The 19,376-nt window shown below is 27.5% G+C and overlaps 1 protein-coding gene across 1 annotated transcript; it reads left to right on the top strand.

The window, feature by feature from the left end:
* The first annotated feature begins 16,343 nt into the window (after positions 1–16,343).
* LOC106775421 (transcription factor MYB108) lies at positions 16,344–18,785 on the top strand. The gene is made up of 3 exons (XM_014662545.2): positions 16,344–16,818; positions 17,346–17,475; positions 17,639–18,785. The coding sequence occupies exons 1-3, from the start codon at positions 16,653–16,655 to the stop codon at positions 18,348–18,350; spliced, it is 1,008 nt and encodes a 335-aa protein (XP_014518031.1). The 5' UTR covers positions 16,344–16,652; the 3' UTR covers positions 18,351–18,785.
* The last annotated feature ends 591 nt before the right edge of the window (positions 18,786–19,376 follow it).

Consider the following 19,376-nt stretch of genomic DNA (forward strand, 5'->3'; position numbering starts at 1 on the left):
CTTAATCCATTTCTCCCATATTATATACAATGTGAACTCTAACTTCAAAAGCTATGGATAATGGTAAATCCTCCAATTTTGAGGCGTTTGACAAATCAGATTGGATGAATACGTAGAGAAAGACGTATACAGAAACATAGAATAAAGTAATTTGACGAAGACGAAGGGTGTTATTATTATGATTAATTGTGTGTAGTGGGTTCTATAAGAGGGTGTAAAGGAGAGAAGAAACACTAATTATTTAATTTAGGAATGGATTGAAATTAATGTAGAGTTGGAGACAAACATAGTTACGTATACTTTTATATAAAAAAAAAAATGAGAAAGACTATGAATGGGTAACATAAGTTCACGCTTAACCTTAAAATATTGATTTGTTAATGTTATGATTTAGTTTTAAAGCTGAGGCGTGCGTCCAAGGGACCGGACACTGGTGCATGGTGGTCGTCCTTTTCTTCTCTTCTGCTTTGCATTGGCGGCTTCTTCTTTTGATGCCTTTTCATGGCATAATTGGATGTGTAATCTTACTTCTTCATTTGTTTTCACCCTGCATTTCAACTCACTTACTATGTACTAATTTACTTTTAAAGCAATCAATTGTGTTACTGCATATTTAAAATAATTTCGTAAATTGAGTCTTATATATATGTATTTATATTTTGTTCATAATATATAAGATTGTATTTATATTTTTTAAGGCGTTATTATAATTTCTCATATTTTATATCTATTTATTTTTATTTTAATAACTTTTTATATAATGACAAATTATGAATGAGTTTTGAGATGTCATCAAGTAAAAGTTTATATTGAATGTTAATGTCTACGATGGATTTACGAGAAAAAAGAAAAAAAAACATGTAACAATTTTTTGCCTATCTTCGCGTATATTTTTATTTTAGTCTTTTATTTCGATTTATAGATTAGGATTAATTTCTCCATTATATATTATCTTCAAATGGTATGGGCATGTTTCATTAATCAATCATTTTAAGAAAATATATTTATAAAAAGTAAATTTTTAAATAACAAATTAAATTTTAAAATATTTACATTAACCGGTATTCTTAGCGTCTCTTTCAATTTTGATGATAGGAATCATTTTGAGAGTAATTATTTTTCACCTTCAAAACTCAATCTCAAGCTAATCTTATCAAAACTGAATTTATTTGACACTTTCTAATATTTCTACTCATGTTTTTATGACAATCTAGAAACCCTGGTTTTGTTTATACAGCTTTATGTAGACATAAAAAGAATAATGAGACAAGAAGCTCCTTCAATTTCAGCATTTTCAAGAGTACTATACTCACTCAGTAGGTAATCAAAGTCAACATTTGTATGCCAAAACAACATGATATTTACAGTATGCTAATGTTTTTCTTTGTCTAATCAATCTGAATAATGTGCTATAATCGAAACTATACTATACTACAAGATAATGAGCAAGGTTATTTAAAACGAAAAAAAGAAAGATAAAAGCAATATTTTAAAAATCTTAGACACGAGCAAAACATAGGATTAAATATGTTTTTATATTTTAATTTTCAATAAAAAATAATAATTTCTTTGTAAAACTTTGATTTAATTTTGTTCTAAAATTTAAAAAATGTATAAATTTAGTTTTTTTAACTAAATTTTGTTAAATCTATTTAACATCTCAAATTGCTTTTCGTAATAGCATTAAACTTGTTTATACTTTTTTAACTAAATTTTGTTAAATTTATTTAACATCTCAAATTGCCTTTCCTAATAGCATTAAACTTGTTTATACTGTTTAATATATTTTCACTCCAATAATAATTGATAGACCTTTTTAAAATATTAAATAAACTTAATAAAATTTGATTAAAATATCAAATACAATAATTATAAAAATAAATGACTAAATTAGTTCAAAATTTCAAAAATAAATCAATTCTAATTTTTTAAAGTAAAAAACTAAAATTATATTTAATCCTCTTAATAAAAAAAATCAGGATCAAACATTTTAATGATTAAGGTGAAATCTTGTTTACATCACTTGTACTAACGCCATATTATTACATATAGATTAATATGATATTTTTTCTTTTGTATTTTAATAATAATAATTGTTATGATATTTTTTTAAACAACTTTAGGAATACTAAATTGTCAGAAATATTAAATTGTAACAATTCTCGGATTAAAATCCAAAATTTATGAGAGGGACGTCTTTAATTATCTCCTCTGCATTTTTTAAAATAATATGCAAATGAAATATAAAAGGAAAAAATAAAGATAAATTTTTCTCAAGATAACAAGACCTGATGGGCAATGTCTAAACTACAAACATTATTTTCATATTTTTAATCATATACTTTAGATTATTTTTAAAAGCGGTTTGAAACATGGTTTAAAAGCCTTAATCCTTTTTCATGTTTAACACACCTATTAGGGAAAGGATAATATATTTAACTTATATTTTTATATCTACATAAAACATTTGTAAATAACAACAGTATTTTACTTGACTCTTTGTAAGACATAAATTTCACCATACTTATTTTTTCAGATAAAAGACATCAAATTTAGCATACTTTTATTTTTCAGATATATTTTACACGTGAAAGTGTTTTATTTGAAGTTTTATTAAATAGTGATGTCATATCACATATTTATAACTTTTTTATTGTCATTTTGATAATTTATAACTTAAAAATTAACTAAATTATATTATTTAATATCTTTTAGTCTCATCAATGTGTTTAAGAAGTCAATCTAATCAACCTCATTTTATTTTAATATTTAATCTAACTGAAAAATGGTCTTTTAAGTTAAGAAAAAATATTTAAATAAGGTTGGCTCAAAATCCAAACAAGTAAAGTTATTGTTTTAGGTTTATAAAAAATATCTAAAAAAGTTTTTTTATTATTAATTATTTTAGTCCTAAAAAAAAGTCTCAAAAAAATTTATTAATGCCATTTAGTTTAGATCTCTAGAAAAAAAAAACCTTTAAGAAATGTCTTATTTTTAATTTTGTTTTAAATATTCCAAACCCTTAGTCGTCTCTGTATATAAATAACATTCATTGAAAGAAAGGAAAGAGAGAAAAATTGTTAATATATTCATCAAGTAGTTTGAGTAAAATTATGATTTTTTTTCCTTCATTCACCTTGAATAAGGTTGAAATTTGGACGACAAATTCACAATATAAGATTCTTCATTTTAAAAATTGAAATAATCAATTGAAAGTCTAGGTTAAAAAAATTAGTTTCATTATTTTGTTTTAAGTTTCTTCTTTGTTCTTAATATTTGAAAACATAATTATGTTGTTGCTATGATGTATAAATATTTATTTGTCTTTTATTTAACTTATATATATATAATCTTGGCAGAGTTTCATTTACTTGTGAATTTTTACTTCTTACAAGATAACTTTTTACGTTAAAATATTTATATTTTTTTTTATAATTATTGTTGTTTTTTTTTATTATTATTGTTCAAAAAATTTACAAGTTTAGAGAAATTTTTTTCACTACATATTTTAATAATATTTTTTGTTGTTTTTATTTCTTCAATCAGTCTTAATCTAAATTTAAAAGTGAAACTATTCATCGTAATATATCACTAATATTGAGATTTATTTATAAGATGTGAGTCTTAATTGAAGACCTTTGTTAGCAAAAAATTAAAAATGAAGTTTTGATTATGTACAGAATTGTACAACACAAGATCCAAGAAGATTATTTGAAGATTCATTACCATTAAAAAGCTTTTGTAATAATCATATTTGATGTATTGTTAAGTAGAGATGTAATTGGGTTTGATTCATGTACTCTTTTCGTAATTAATCATTATTCAGAATAAAAAACAATTTGTTTTAATCGATTAAAACTTCGTTTAATCGATTAAAACGAGGCTGACACAGCAAACTCAAATTACTCTGGAATAATCAATTAATTCCTGGTTTAATCGATTAGTTAATCGATTAAAATTAAGAATAATCGATTAATATTAGCCGTTAGAGGTTTTTGATTTGAAAAACTAGCCGTTGCACTCATTTTAATCGATTAACGTGTTAATCGATTAAATGCGTTAAAGTGACCAGTTTCGAAAAATGGAAGAGTTTTTGCTTGAGTCTATAAATAGGCTCTCTTTATCCATCAACAGGAACTCTTCCCTTATGCTTTAAACATTTGAAATCATTGAGAACATTGTGTTATTGCTGAAGCTAAAGAAACTCTTGTCTGCAAAGCTGTGAGGTGCTACTGCGGTGACAGAGGAATAACTTGTTCATCCTTGGTGCGTCTGAGGAAGTTCTTGGAAGAGAATCATCCTTCGTGAAGTATTCGAAGGAGGTGGTCATCCTTTCTGAAGACTCAAAGGAGGTGTAAGTTCATCTCTTGTGGTTTCAAGATAGGTGGTATTCTAAACTCTTACAAGTTAATTTTCTGAGTGATTATTAATTGTAATTGTTTTGTGTTTAGTGAAAAAGGTTTATATTATTTTTTAGATAAGCGACTAGACGTAGGATCTTTGTGATCTGAACCAGGATAAAATCAACTGTGCAATTTTTCTCTCTTCCTTACTCTATTTATTTCAGTTTAATTATCCGCTTAGTAAGTGAATTTGAGAAAAATATTAAAAGGCACGAAAAAATCATATAACCAATTCACCCCTTCTTAGTTTGTTATTCGACGCTAATAATTTCGTTGCAACAATTCTAACAACCTTAAGTAATGCTTTGTTTTTGAAACTTTTATAACATTAATACCATTAACAGATTACGATGTAATTAAGAAAGTTTCACATCGTTACAGATATTTGGATAATCTTATATTAAGCTGATTGGCATGTAATAAATAAATAACTTTAATCTTATATTATTTTCAAAAGTGTTTTTTTAGTTTTTAAATGATTTAAAAGTTCATTTTGTTATCTTAGATTTTAATTTTTAACGTAATACTTTAAAGGATGTTAAAATTATTTTTTTCTTATGCATGTTGTCATTCTCTTACCAAGTTTTGAATCTTGTTGATCCATTCATTTGGTGGAAACAATCCCCAGTAGAAGAAAAAAAAAAGCATTAGCACAAAAATCCAATATCAACATAAATTAATCGGTGTACTCCTAAAATCTCTCTCGACTAAGAAGGATAATGGTGTGAAAAATACAAGTTTTATTATTTTAATTTCTATTTTTGAGTACAAATTTATGTTAATTTTTTATATTTGTATTCATCGAATATAAAATTTAATTTAATTGAGGCCAAAAACATCACATGATTTCAGTTTCATCAAGATTTATATGTTTGTGAAAATTATAAAATTGTCTTTATGTCTTTTTATGCTTTGATTTAGTTGGAACCGAAATTTAATAGACATGTTAAAAAACCCTATTTTATACTAATGACTTAACTGATGCTAATTTATTTGTTTTTAATATTTATTTTAGATAACTTATTATAAACCATTTCTAACTTATTTATTTTTAAAATTTATTTTAATTAATTTTTTCTAAGTCTATCATAACTCAAATATTTGTTTATTAAAAAAGTTAAAAATATTTTGTATAATGTTTGTATCGACTAGATTTACTTTAATATCGTTGCAATGGAGCCAACACTAATAATTTGAAGGTAAATTTATATTTTCATGTAGTGACAATTATATTTATTGTGTGTTTTTTTTTTTTTTTTATATTTATAAGGCTTGTGACATTGATTAATCATTAAATCAGATAATCAAACTGAATAATACCTGCTAATTGTATTGTTTGTCTAAGGATCGATTAGTTACCTATTTTGGTTTCAGATTCTCCTTAACCGATTGATCATCAGGATATAACACACGAATTTATATTCTTTCCAAAATTTAGATGTCTATAATAAAATAGTCAATGAGATGAAATTGAGTTAAAGAATTATACATCAATGAAGTATGGGAAAAAAAATCCCTCCGATTAGTAGTAATAATATATGAACACAGTAGACATAATATAAAGTATTAAGCAAATACAAACTGAAATTAGGCTTTCTATAGCGAATATGTTATTATAAAAGTTTTTGACAAACTTATTTAAGAATATAACACAAATGATAAAATAATTATCTTTTCATTATTCTGTTATAACTAACTAAATCGTAAATATATATTATTTAGTTGATAAAATATTGAAATTAAATTTAAAATATTTTAATTGTGGGCACGTAAAATTCTAAAGACAAATATTAAAATCATTGAAAATGTATATATATATATATATATATATATATATATATATATATATATATATATATTTTCTTCCCTCCTGAAGTTAGTATAGTAAAACGCGTAAAATTGTTGTGAGAATTGTCAATGGTGCGCATCGTATGGCATCACAGTGTCTAATTATAGTTTACGACAAGACATCACAAAAAACGACATTCTCACCATGTACAACTTTTTATGAGCAAGTGAATATAATGGATTAATTCAATGTCCATGCCACATTTTTCTACTCCTTCTCAATACCTACCATAGACATATATACATATATATACATATATATATATTCTTAGTTGTTCTTAAGATGGGAGAAAATACACGCTTTGGGTTTCAAAGAGGTCAAAAGATTAGTGAGAAGAAAAAGGGTCGCAGTTAACGAATGTGAAGAATTTAAGTCAAAGACGTTTTCAAAACTAGGATCGAAGATATTATAAAATTTTTCACCATCTTCGTTTTGAAATGTAACTGTTGATCAAAGAAATCATTGAATTGAGTATGAAATTAATTTGGAATATTAAGTGTTAATTGTCTTGTCTTAGTAGAAGGATTACACCGTCCAAAAAGGAAATGTCAACCCCATGGATCCAGAAAACCCGCTTATCTTTTTGACAAAAACTATGCATCTTGTCACTCTCATTCAACCCAAAATATTCCTTCTGACACAGATCCCAATAACACATAATCCATTATTTAACAATTTTGCAAATTCTGGTAATTAATTATCACTTAACTAAATAAAATAACCCTTCTTATCACAAAATCCTTAGTCAAAAATGCTCTTATGCATATCAACAATTTCCTTCACAAGCTTCGGTTTCTTGCGTGACAAGTATTGAGTGAGTGACTCAGTACAAACATCTCTCAATTATAAAGAAAACAAAAGGGTGATTGAATATCTCTTTGACTTTTCCTCCATTCGTCTTGTTCGTTATCTCTTCACTAATATTTCCATGAGAAGGTTGCTCAATTCGAAAAAAAAAAAAACGTGGACGATAATAGTGAAAGAAAAATCAAAGCTCGACTGAAATTACTACAATAATGGTAATGGGTTGTGACCAGTTTTGGTGGGGCTTGACCATCGTTGCTGTTCTACATTTTCTAATTACTTACAAAGAGATCGTATCTGGTTGGCGTACACGTGTCCATCACTAATTAGATAGCCATGATCTATTTCTTAATTTAATCTTTCCTTCTAGTTTCCTTGTGGGGAGTAGGAAAATTATTCTTCTATCTTTAGTGTTGTGTCTTCTGTAGGAGACCCCTTTTCACATTCTGTCCCCAAACGATATCATTATTTCTTTTGCTAATCATAAAATATATTTTTTAACACAAATTTTTTACTACAGGATAATACAATTTTTAACATAATGTTTTAGAAGTGAAGTTATGCAGAAGTCTATTTTAACTGTTACGAGGATGTTGGAAAACAGCTGTGACCAATAAATTGTAGTAACATTCATGAAACGGCTGCGTTTTAACCAGTGATTAATTTGTACTAATTTAAAAATATGTACTTGAACCTGGTTGATTATCATAATGGTTATTCACCCTCCACTCATATAATGATGCTGTGCGCTATTAGTGACTATTGCAGTATTAGGTAAGATTAGTTTTTTATCTCTCTTTTTAACTTCATAAAGATTCCTGCTGAATCATTTTAACTATTTTCAAGTTTAAATAGTTATTAGGTTTCTATCATTATGTTTACTAAATACATTTAGTGAAATTATATATTTTAACATTTTTTTTTCAGGTTAAATTATATGTTAACTTTACTGAAGACAACGCATCTGCTTTATATGTTTACATTTAATTTAATTTATATTATATTTTATATTTTTTTTTCAAATTATTTCTCACACTTATTCTCTTAGTATTACAAAAAAAATCAAATGAGGCTTGGTGAGAAATGTGCTGTTCATTTTCTAACAAATTTAATTATAGAAATATCCATCTATTATAAAAATAATAAATTTCAGAAAAAATTTAACTGTAAAATTGACTGTCAAATACATTATCAACGACACTATTTGTTCGTAATATAAACTTTTATTTTCAGACATATCTTATGCATGAATTTATTATAAATACATATATTCATATGTAATTTAAATTATATAATCCACTAATAAAATTCATTGCTAAAATTGGATTTACAGTCATATTTATTTTTATCGGTAATTTTCTTTTATTAAATACAAAAATTATTCTAGTGATACATGAGTAAACCAAGAAACAAATTCATATTAAAAAAAATATATCAAGAGATATAACCTCTCTAACATGGAATGTCCAAAAATATACAATTTTACCACGTAACATTAAATGATATATCTTTTAAATGGTGTTCGAAAAGAATTTTCTTTTTAATTGTTGTTGAATATATGTGAAAAGTAAGAAAATTTGCTCTAATTAATTTTTTTTAAGAATAATCTATATTATAGTTTTTGTAACTGAAATTCAAAATGAACAACCTAATTCATTGTTTCAATCAAACTTCATATAATTAATAATCAATTATATTAATCATATTATTAAAAAAGAGTGAGGTTAAAGTAAATTCATGTCCTAAATACAAAAGTGAACTTAAAAAAGAAAAGAGCTAAATTACTTTAAGCCTAGAAAATTAATACTTATTATAAAAAAAATTCAAACAAATAACACAAGACAAAACAAAATAACATTTAATCAATTATAATTTATGATAATAGATTAGACTACACATTAAAAGAAAATATAATAATCCTAACAATATCATCAACCATAAAATTATAAGAATATATCTTTAGATTGATATTCAATTTGGTAGAATGAGATTAATACGAATGAAAGAAGAGACATCCAATTTTTATTTGAGATGCTAGTGAACATTTGATATTCTTATTTTAAATGATACTATTTAAAAACGTCTTAAATTTCCCTTCAAATCCTTGTTCTGTTAATTTGTATAACATTTTTAAAATGATAAATGTAAACAAATTAATGACAGACCACCGATTCTTAATTGTAAAATTGTAAGATAAAAATATTGACTTTTTAAAACGTGTCAAGAACTTAATGATATGATATAACAGAATTTAAGAGTGTGGTAGAAACAAAATAGACAATAAACAAACAAATAAATGAATATAAATCTTATATCATTTTAATTAAGTTATTTATTTATTTTAATATATATATATATATATATATATATATATATATAATTTTTAAATATTTTTATAAGTTTTTTATTTTTTTTATTGATAAATTCTTATTGTGAAAACTAGGTAATGGTAATAATAATAATGAAAATAATAATATTAATAACGATGAGAAAAGTGCAATGATGATTCTTATAATGAAATTGCAAAGTAGTAATAATAAAAAAGTTATTGTAAAAATATAATGATAATAGTCACTGGTGTAAGAAAGGGATATTAAATTTTGATTCTACAACTAAAACATACTAAGACGAAATAAAAAGTGCTGGATTTTCGACTTTGATTATAAATCAAAGCTTAAAAGTCAGTATTTTACTTCAATTCAATAAGAACGAAGCAATAAACTATAAATAAATAATAAATAATAAAAAAATGTGGATTTGAATATCAGTTATGTATAGAATTGAGGCCATATATTTTTTCAGTATAAAAATATTTTTTTATTTTAAGGGTATTTAATTTTGAATTCTTTTATATATATTAAGAAATCATTAAGACATGTATTTTTTTATACTTTATATACATCTGACAAATAAATTTCCTTGTATTATAATTACGAGTGAATATTTTATTTCTATAAGGAAATATTTTACTAATGTTACCAACAATTATGTAAAACTCTTTTTCATTTATTGCTTTTAAATTTACAGTCTTCACATATTCATAATTGTATGAATTTAGTTGAACTGTTATATGACGAAGTCTTCGTGTTAGTGAATATCGCTTTTAAATTCACAGTCTTCACATATTCATAATTGTATGAATTTAGTTGAACTGTTATATGACGAAGTCTTCGTGTTAGTGGATATCGTTTAATACACGTGTTTGAGAAAAGCTTTTGTACCAACATCATGGAGCATGTCCTCTTATTTATCTTCTTTTAGTCAATCTTTCATAGTGGAATCGACAACATATTCAGCTCGAAAGACAATTGAAAATTCTATTAATTTGCTATGTCCATATTGTGTAATTTCGAAGGAAACCATCATAGATAATGTGTTCCTTAATTTAAGTTGCATTCAACTTTCTCTTATTCAAACATTCGACATAAGAACATATAAACTTAACTTCATCATCATTTTTATCCTCATTCCGCTGTATAAATTGTATAAATTCGTCTACTCCTCTCATACTTGACACTTATGTGTGATGAATTAATTCAATCTCAATCCATTTGTAAATATACTGAAATTGTTCATCCAATTTCATAATCTATAAATTAATTATCACCTTGATCACTTTTATATTTAAGATTTGACCCCATTCAAGAAAATTCACTTTTTTAAGTTTAGTAATACATGTCAATTTTAAACAACATATCATTAATTTCACAAAATTTTGTTAGCATTTCGTATTAGTTTTCAAATTATATGAAAATAAAATGAGAGTAAAATGTGTTAAAAGTCCTTCATCAATTAATTATAAAACCAATCTATACTATATAATTTGATGTAAATATGTTAGAGTTGAATTAATTTATATTTATTTATATAACTTATTTTAATAAGATTTGGAAACTATTCTAAAACAATTTTATTATTTATTCAGTCCATTTATATGATTCATTATTGAAAAATTTATTACTTATTAAACCATTTATATAACCACAAACAAAGCCAATATCAAACAAACCCTTAATTTTAATTTCACATCCAACTTTCATATATCTTTTGATGTTAGAGTGGATTGTAGAACCATCATTAATTATCAAAGATGAAATTAATTCATATTATATAAATAAAATAAATACAAACTTACTTTTACAAATGAGTATTATAACCGTAGAAAAGATGAGTAACTCTTCAAACTTGTTTAATGATTTTATGGTATCCACTGTTATAATCTGATGTGATATAAGAATAGTAACTTGCTCAGAACATGGTAATGAAGGCAAATCATTGCCCTTCCTACTGTAACGGATAAAGTTAAATACAAGCACCACTACTCAATTCTTTTGCTTTCACTCAGAATAATGTATATGTAATACTTCTGACATCACATCCACATTAATGGAATGATCATACATATGCTGCTAAAATTAAAAAAATAAAAACACCATTAAGCCTCAAACATTCTAACATAATGTTATAAATAAAGAGTTTCTACAAAATGCAACATTCTTAAATGAGATTGGAGGAAACTAAGAACATTCTAAAACAAATTGATGAATAACAGGAACAGTTGTGGCAGCAGAATAAGAACCAATGAAAGATAAATTTTATGGAATCCCATTTTCATTTTGAGAGGACTTTAAAGAAAGCCCCTACCAACCTACCTAGCTACCTAGCTAACACGTCCTTTTAATCCACAGCAACATACCATTATTTAACCAAACTAGATCCTACTTCTTGAATCTTCTTTTCTTAATATCAATATTAAAATATACACTGCTTTATTCTATACCCTCTTTACCATATATATGAAATTCGCAAATTTCATATTTATTTTTCTACACACCCCTCTTAACGAAATTTTAAATCCACTATATACCAACAATTTAATTAATTAGTTAAGAATTATATAACTAAATTAAAAATATTATTATTAATCTCAATATTTATTTTCAGTTTTCATGAATAGTAAAATAACACACTCTCGAGAATCGAGAGGACAAAATCTGCCACAATCAATATCTACCGACCATGGATTCTATTTGTTTAGAGTTTTTCTTTTTCAAAAGTAATTAAATTTATTTTCATTTTATACATGATGGAATTAGTTTTAAGATTTAAATTTACTATTTCTGTCGTAGTATCATAGTTTCCTTATAATCGCAGGGAATCCCGAGAAAGAAACAGCAAGTTGATATAGTAAAGTAAAATATATAAAACTCAACAACAAAGTAGCAGAAATCCCGTGGACACAATCCAACGTAGTTCATGTTCAAACTTTACATCTGATGCCACATGATTGTCGTGTAATAAAATTGATGTCGTTCATGACCATACGTATCATCATAATCACCCATATGCGCATATACAACTATATACTAGTATATATACATATATATATAAAAACAAGTACTTATATTATAAAGGTTTATGATATACTACTTAATAATAATGAAACAACATGCATGTAGATTCCACGTAGCCAGCAAAACAGCTTGTCCTTGAGACTTTGCAATCTTATCCAAAGAAAATGATTTCTGAAATCTAATTCGAGAAAAATGGTCGAATCATGGAACAATGCATCATTCTTTTCCCCCAATCACATTAAAAATTCCAGTGCAAGCTCATAATAATCATATGGTGGTCCAGAACAAAACTCAATTTATAATACAAAGCATATAAAATCTGAGATTGTGGCAATATTTTAAGAGATATGTCACCGTTCCCATCATCTAATACATGTCGATATTCAATGGAATTCTAGATTTCTCACACCCACTTTGCATTTGGGTTATATAATAAAACTAAAGACAAAACAAAAAATCTCATACAATTACCATTAAAAAAATTCTATTCATTTTGATTTCAACTCATGAAGCAGCCCTGTAACCCTAGCAGCCTCATTGGATATCATATGAACATATAGCATACTGGTCGGTACGTAAAACTATACATGATTTTCATATGGGTCATAAGGGTTTTGTAATTACTCAATTCTTTTTTTTTTTTTTGCTCTCCTCGATATATAGTGCAATTATTGGCACGTTTCACCCTAATTTTTTAAAGGGAAAGAGAGAAGAAGAAAAAAAACTCTTTCTTTGGTTTCTTGCTAGCTACTATTTTGTAATATTATAAAGAGTGAAAGCCATGCGATTAAATTTAATTAATCTTTTTATCTAGAAAATGTAAAGTGGGATTACTTTATGATCTATATTCTGGTGGTCCAATCCAATTGACTGCTACCAATGTACTGTAATGGTGGCATTTATAGAAATCTAAAGTAGCATTTTTTACTAATTAAAGCAATTTGAAAAAAAATAACAATTCAATTAATTCAGCCTATACTCCAAAACTACTTACCTTATTTAGAAAGGAATGAAATCTAGGTACCATTTTTTCCCAGAAAGCAATGTAGAACCTATATAATGGAGTTTCTCGTTAGGAAAAACTTTTTTTAACAACACTTTTTTAACAACTTTTTGACAACGGTGAAAGTTTATGATTGATTTGTTTTAAATATTTTTTAAACATAAATTTAAGAATAAAGATACTTAGACAACATTTTTTGACAACATTTGAACATCATCATACGTGTCATTGTGTGATTGGTTCATGGTAGTGTCATTGTGTCATTTGGACCAATCACACAATGACACGTATGATTGATGTTCAAATGTTGTCAAAAAATGTTGTCTATGTATCATTACCCTAAATTTAAATAGACCAATAAAGTGATGACACGTATCCCGTTGTAAAAAAAGTTGTCAAAAAGTGTTGTCAAAATATCATCAACCTTCTGGTAATTACCAGTTACTTGGACTCAAGCGTGGTTGTTTATTATTATGTACCAAAAATTATCAGTTTTGATTGTAAAAAATATCTAGCTTAGCTTTACAGAAAAAATGTAAATAATTTGAACTTAAATGAAGTGATTATATATAATTATTAGGATGATATCGTATACGTAATTCTGGAACGAGAAGAAAAAAAAGTAATAAGAAACTTTAAACTGGGATTTTAGTAGATGGTGTTCCTTCACCTCTCATTGTCAAAATTCAAAGGAATAAATGGAAAATTTATTGTGGCCGTCCTAGTTGATAGCACATGTAGAAGAAACCTTGGCCTTTGAATCATGACAAAGATGTTAGATTTTATAATCCATATTTTCATTGCAAAAATTAAATCAGGACCATAGATGTTGCTGAGATTTTTGCCTAAGCTCCTCATAACATTGGATGGTACCCCAAAATTTATTATAGGAGAAAAATATACTCATGCAAACGAAAAAATGTCTATACAGAGTACACATATTCAGATTTCATAAATAAGATTTCAGATTCGAATTTTGTAAATATATAATATATTGTTAAGAAATATTAGTCAATTATTTTTTATAAATGCTATTCACTATAAACTTCATAAATGTTTTCTGTTAAAAAGAAATCACAATTATACGTAAATAAAAGACAGAATACAATTTCATGCCCGTAATTTAAATGATATTTTTCAATTGATAAACTGAAATTTATTAACATTTCTATTATAGTAATAATTTAAGTAATCGATTGATTTAATTGTTAGATTTCTCATATATTATAGGGATTATGCAAGGACGAGTTTATAGTCGTATTTGAAAGCTGATAATCGAATTAATGACAATTATGAGATTATTTTTAGTATTCTAACTTTCAAAAAAATCATGGACAGAAAAAAAAAATTATAGTGAAAAACGTTAATTGGTTATTTATTTATTTATTTTGTAAAGTTTTAAAAAACTGGCTTCGGGTTATATAGTACTTAATTGAAAAAAAAAATTACACAACTTTTTTCAATGAAATTCTATATCTCAGTTATTTTAAATCCATCTTCTTCAAATAAAAAATAATTATAATTTTCCCATAGTAAGATGCTCTTGTAATTTCTAAGATATTGACTAATTGTAAACAACTTAAATCGTTCTCGTCTTTTTTTTTTCACGGACCATTTTTCACGGAAGGGAATAGGATCATTATGGCAATAAATTTAAATTATTGGTCCCACTAATAAATTATATTTGGTCCCACTATTAAATTATAATAAATATTTAAAATTAAAGCATCATTTAATTACAATATTGAACTTTTTCAGGTTAATTAATTGTGATAAAGGAGAGGAATAAGCATTTAGAATCCTAGGGGGTGTAAAGTCATTGGGGAATATCTGGAAACATATTTAAGAAGAAAAACAGATATAGAGGATCTCTCAACAACCCCAGTATTCACTTGAACTTCAATTATAAAAATGAAAAACTTCTTATAAAAGTACTTAGTATAAAGATATATAATTTAATATTATCTTACACAAATAGTGAATTTTTTTTAAAGTATTTCAAAAAATTTATTGATTTTTTTTTTTTGTTTCTTTCCCTTCATCACTATTTATTTATTTATTCATATTTTCGTGCATATTTTATTTCTGATAGCAAATCATCTGTTAAATAGTTGAAATCTCTGTCAATTTTAAAGTAGGAATTTTTTAAAATATAATTTATTGACGGTTAAATGATGTATGTTAAATTTACAGTAATTGACAAATAATAAATTTCTACAAAACTACTTAAATAAATCGATAACAAACCAAAGTACTACCAAGAAAATATTATTCAGAAAAATACAGGGGATCGAGTGTGGAAATTTTCTGTAAAATATTATCCAATTTTCTGATTCAAATAAATTTTTATATTTGAGTCTGTAGGTGAAGACAAAATTTAAAGAAAATTTTCACCGAAAATAATAAGAGAAATTTTGACGACGGAGAAAATTAAGACACTTCAGACAAATAACGTATGAAAAAACTATATATTATATATATATATATATATATATATATATATATATATATATATCCAATTCTTAGATCAGAATATTATTTAATTCCTACACTCAATACTAATAATAGAGAAGCCAATTTTACTATTCATCACTTTAATAGCAGCAACTTAATAAATCATATATATTTTTTATTAGAAAAGTTAAATATGCATTTTTTTATTTATTTTCATTTCTAACTAGGTTAACCATTGTGTACAAAAGGGGCTGCAAAATATTATTATGAGCACGTAACAATAACAACTGATAGAGTTACAGAGCGCACGCGCGCACACAACGAAGCCGGAAAAGTCAAACTATAGCGTCAAACTTCGTAGCCTTTTCTTACTTACAAGCCATAATAATAATTATTTTCCTCCTAATACTCGTTTAAGTTCTCGTTAATTAAATCATTATCTTTTTACTACTTAACCTTACTTTCTTCTTTCTCTCTCTCATCATCTCTTCCAACTCTATCGTTTTCTCCTTTCTTTCTTTTATTTATTTATTTTTTTTAATTTTCTCGCGATTTTTCAAAGCTTCATGCTTGAGTATCTATATAAAGGCTCCACCCTTCTTTATCCTCTTCGTAATAAGCCAAAACCATCTTTCTCTCTCTCTCTCTATCTATCTATCTGTTTCTCTCTCTTGATTTCTTTACCTCTTCAACCCAAACACACTAGTTAGATCAAAAGCTATCTTTGTTGTTGTTTTGGGTTGGAATCAATCAATCAATCAAAATTATTCGAAAGTGGGTGACTCATGGAAGTGAAAGGAAGGGTAGGGAACTCCCCAAGCACCATAGTCCAAAGTGACGATGAGATGGACCTTCGAAGAGGTCCTTGGACCGTCGATGAAGACCTTGCTCTCATCAATTACATTGCCAATCACGGAGAAGGTCGATGGAATTCCCTTGCACGTTCTGCCGGTAACATAACATAACATAATAACTTTCTTTTTTTTTTTCTTTCTTATATTTTTCATCCCAATATAATAAGAACTATACAAGTAGTGATGCACATATTTGATGATTGCAATTGTTGACGGCAATTAGTTCCACTATTTTCTTCAAACACTGGCTCTCTCTATCTTCCCGTTTCGTCACCAATCAATTTGTTGGGTGGAAAAGCCAAAGTTTGCGGTTTTCTAATATATAAGTAGAAGGGCATGATGATATGGTAGTGGATTATTTTGGGTAGGACTTTATAATGGCATATACTTGTTCGTGGTGGGGGCATATATAAAAATGAAATATGTAATTATAGGTTGTCGATACTTGCTTGGCCGCATCCCCATTTGCCAAAATTCAAAAAAGATGTGTGAATTGATACCACAACTAAAATATCGCACACTCAAAATATAAAGTACCATAAAGGAAAAACAAAATGCTCTTTCTTTATTTCCTTCGTTACTTCCTCAAGACTTTACCAATTCAAGCAATTTCTTCTATTGCAGGACTCAAACGAACTGGCAAGAGTTGCAGATTGAGATGGTTGAATTATCTTCGTCCTGATGTTCGTCGTGGCAACATCACTCTTGAAGAACAGCTTCTCATTCTCGAGCTCCATGGTCGCTGGGGAAACCGGTATGAAAACAAATCAAATATCTTCTACCTTTTCTCTATCTATGCATTTACCATTTTTTTCAAAAGTGTGTATTCATGCAACCAAACGTTAGGCCACTTTTCAAGTTAAATTTTATATTTTCAGATTTTGATGATCATTTGCTTTTTTATATTCGTTCATCAGATGGTCTAAAATTGCCCAATACTTGCCTGGAAGAACTGATAACGAGATCAAGAATTACTGGAGAACTCGTGTTCAAAAGCACGCCAAACAGCTCAAATGTGACGTGAATAGCAAGCAATTCAAGGATGCCATGCGCTACCTCTGGATGCCGAGGCTGGTGGAACGCATTCAAGCCGCCGCCGCCGCCACCACCGCTGCGGCCGCCGTCCGTTCTCCCACGGCTTCTGCCAGTGCTACTACAACCATCACCACCAACAACAATATAACATACAACTACAGCAACAACAACAACCTTAACAACAGTTTTGAGGTGCACAGTGGGGAGATGATGTTGAGTCCAGCAATTATGAACAGCAACTTCGGTGGTTCACAAAGTTACACTCCAGAGAATAGTAGCACGGGTGCATCATCTGACTCGTTTGGAACTCAGGTTTCACCTGTCTCGGAGTTGGCTCAGGATTACTACAATAATGTCACAGTTAGTAACAGTAACAGTAACAATAACCCTAATCCTGATTACTACCAACAAGCACAAGACCAACTCAGTTTTTTGGATTGCATCACAAGCCCATCGGGGTTGTTCTCTCAGCAGTTGGATTTCCATTCCATGGAACAAAACACCCCATGGATTCAGAGTAACGGGGACGCATCCAACGGTTTCTGGAACGTTGAAAACATGTTGCTGTTCCAACAACTCACTGACAACATGTGAAACATTGGTCGGAGACGGGGAATTTACAGAATGGGCAACATCGTGAAATTTACAGAAGATAAAATTATATAAGTGTAGCTAGAATAAATTCATATGTAGGACACAGAGGTAGGATCCACGATGAACATAGATTTTAAACTAAGGATAATATTATAAGGGAAAAGGGAAGGAAAATGTGAATTACTTTACTTTGTACCAACTTTTTATCGTTCTTTTAGTTTTTTCCTTAATTTAGAGGGGGTGTGGGAAATATTTGTAATTTGAGTGTTCTTTACAAGAGATTTCATTCTTTGAAATTATTAATCTTGTTCGGTTTTTATTTTATTTTGATTCCGGCCATCTTAATTCCCTAGCAAGGTAGCTAGAAAGAGCATCATGGATGCATGACAGTACAAGTAAATTAAATTATATCATAGCCTAAAGACGTGTGCATAAATGATTCCATAGCTGAACCCTTTTCTCATATGTGAAATCCCCATTATAAGTGTTATTTATTATTTATATATATATAAGTAATAAGTAATCCCACTTGAAAAACCTTGTCCATGGGAGCTGAACCAAAGCCCGTAAAGTGTTTCTAGATCGTTAGAAAAGAGGTGGAAAGCAAATGTAATATATTAAGAGGTGGTGTTGTATTATTGGCACCCAACGTTGAAGTTAGCCCTTGGAGACAAAACATAGAAAAGTTAAAACATAAGGCTCCATTATTAGGATGGTTAATGATCATAAAGGTTAAATTGCCACCTAAGTACGATTCCAACTCTCACGCCTTGTTGGATTTCGTACGAACACACCTCCACTATGATCCAAAATCACCAACTTTCAGTCCAATCCATACAAACCAAGATGCCCTCAGGGGTTCTTTCGTAAAATCCTACACTGCACGTGCAGACTCTCAGTTGCAAAACGTGAAGGAATAGTAGAGAGAGAAACAAGATGGTCGTGGCGGCGCGGTATCTTTGTAGGCCGCGTGCCTACACCACAACCCCCCCATGTGGTCCCCAACAAAGAGCTCTTCAGAACTTG

Source organism: Vigna radiata, chromosome 10, assembly GCF_000741045.1.
Source record: "Vigna radiata var. radiata cultivar VC1973A chromosome 10, Vradiata_ver6, whole genome shotgun sequence".
Lineage (NCBI taxonomy): Eukaryota > Viridiplantae > Streptophyta > Magnoliopsida > Fabales > Fabaceae > Vigna > Vigna radiata.

Coding starts and splice junctions, on each gene's coding strand:
- LOC106775421 (XM_014662545.2), top strand. CDS start 16,653: ATGGAAGTGAAAGGAAGGGTAGGGAACTCCCCAAGCACCATAGTCCAA. Junction 16,819..17,345: donor TTCCCTTGCACGTTCTGCCG/GTAACATAACAT, acceptor CTTCTATTGCAG/GACTCAAACGAACTGGCAAG. Junction 17,476..17,638: donor CATGGTCGCTGGGGAAACCG/GTATGAAAACAA, acceptor TTCGTTCATCAG/ATGGTCTAAAATTGCCCAAT.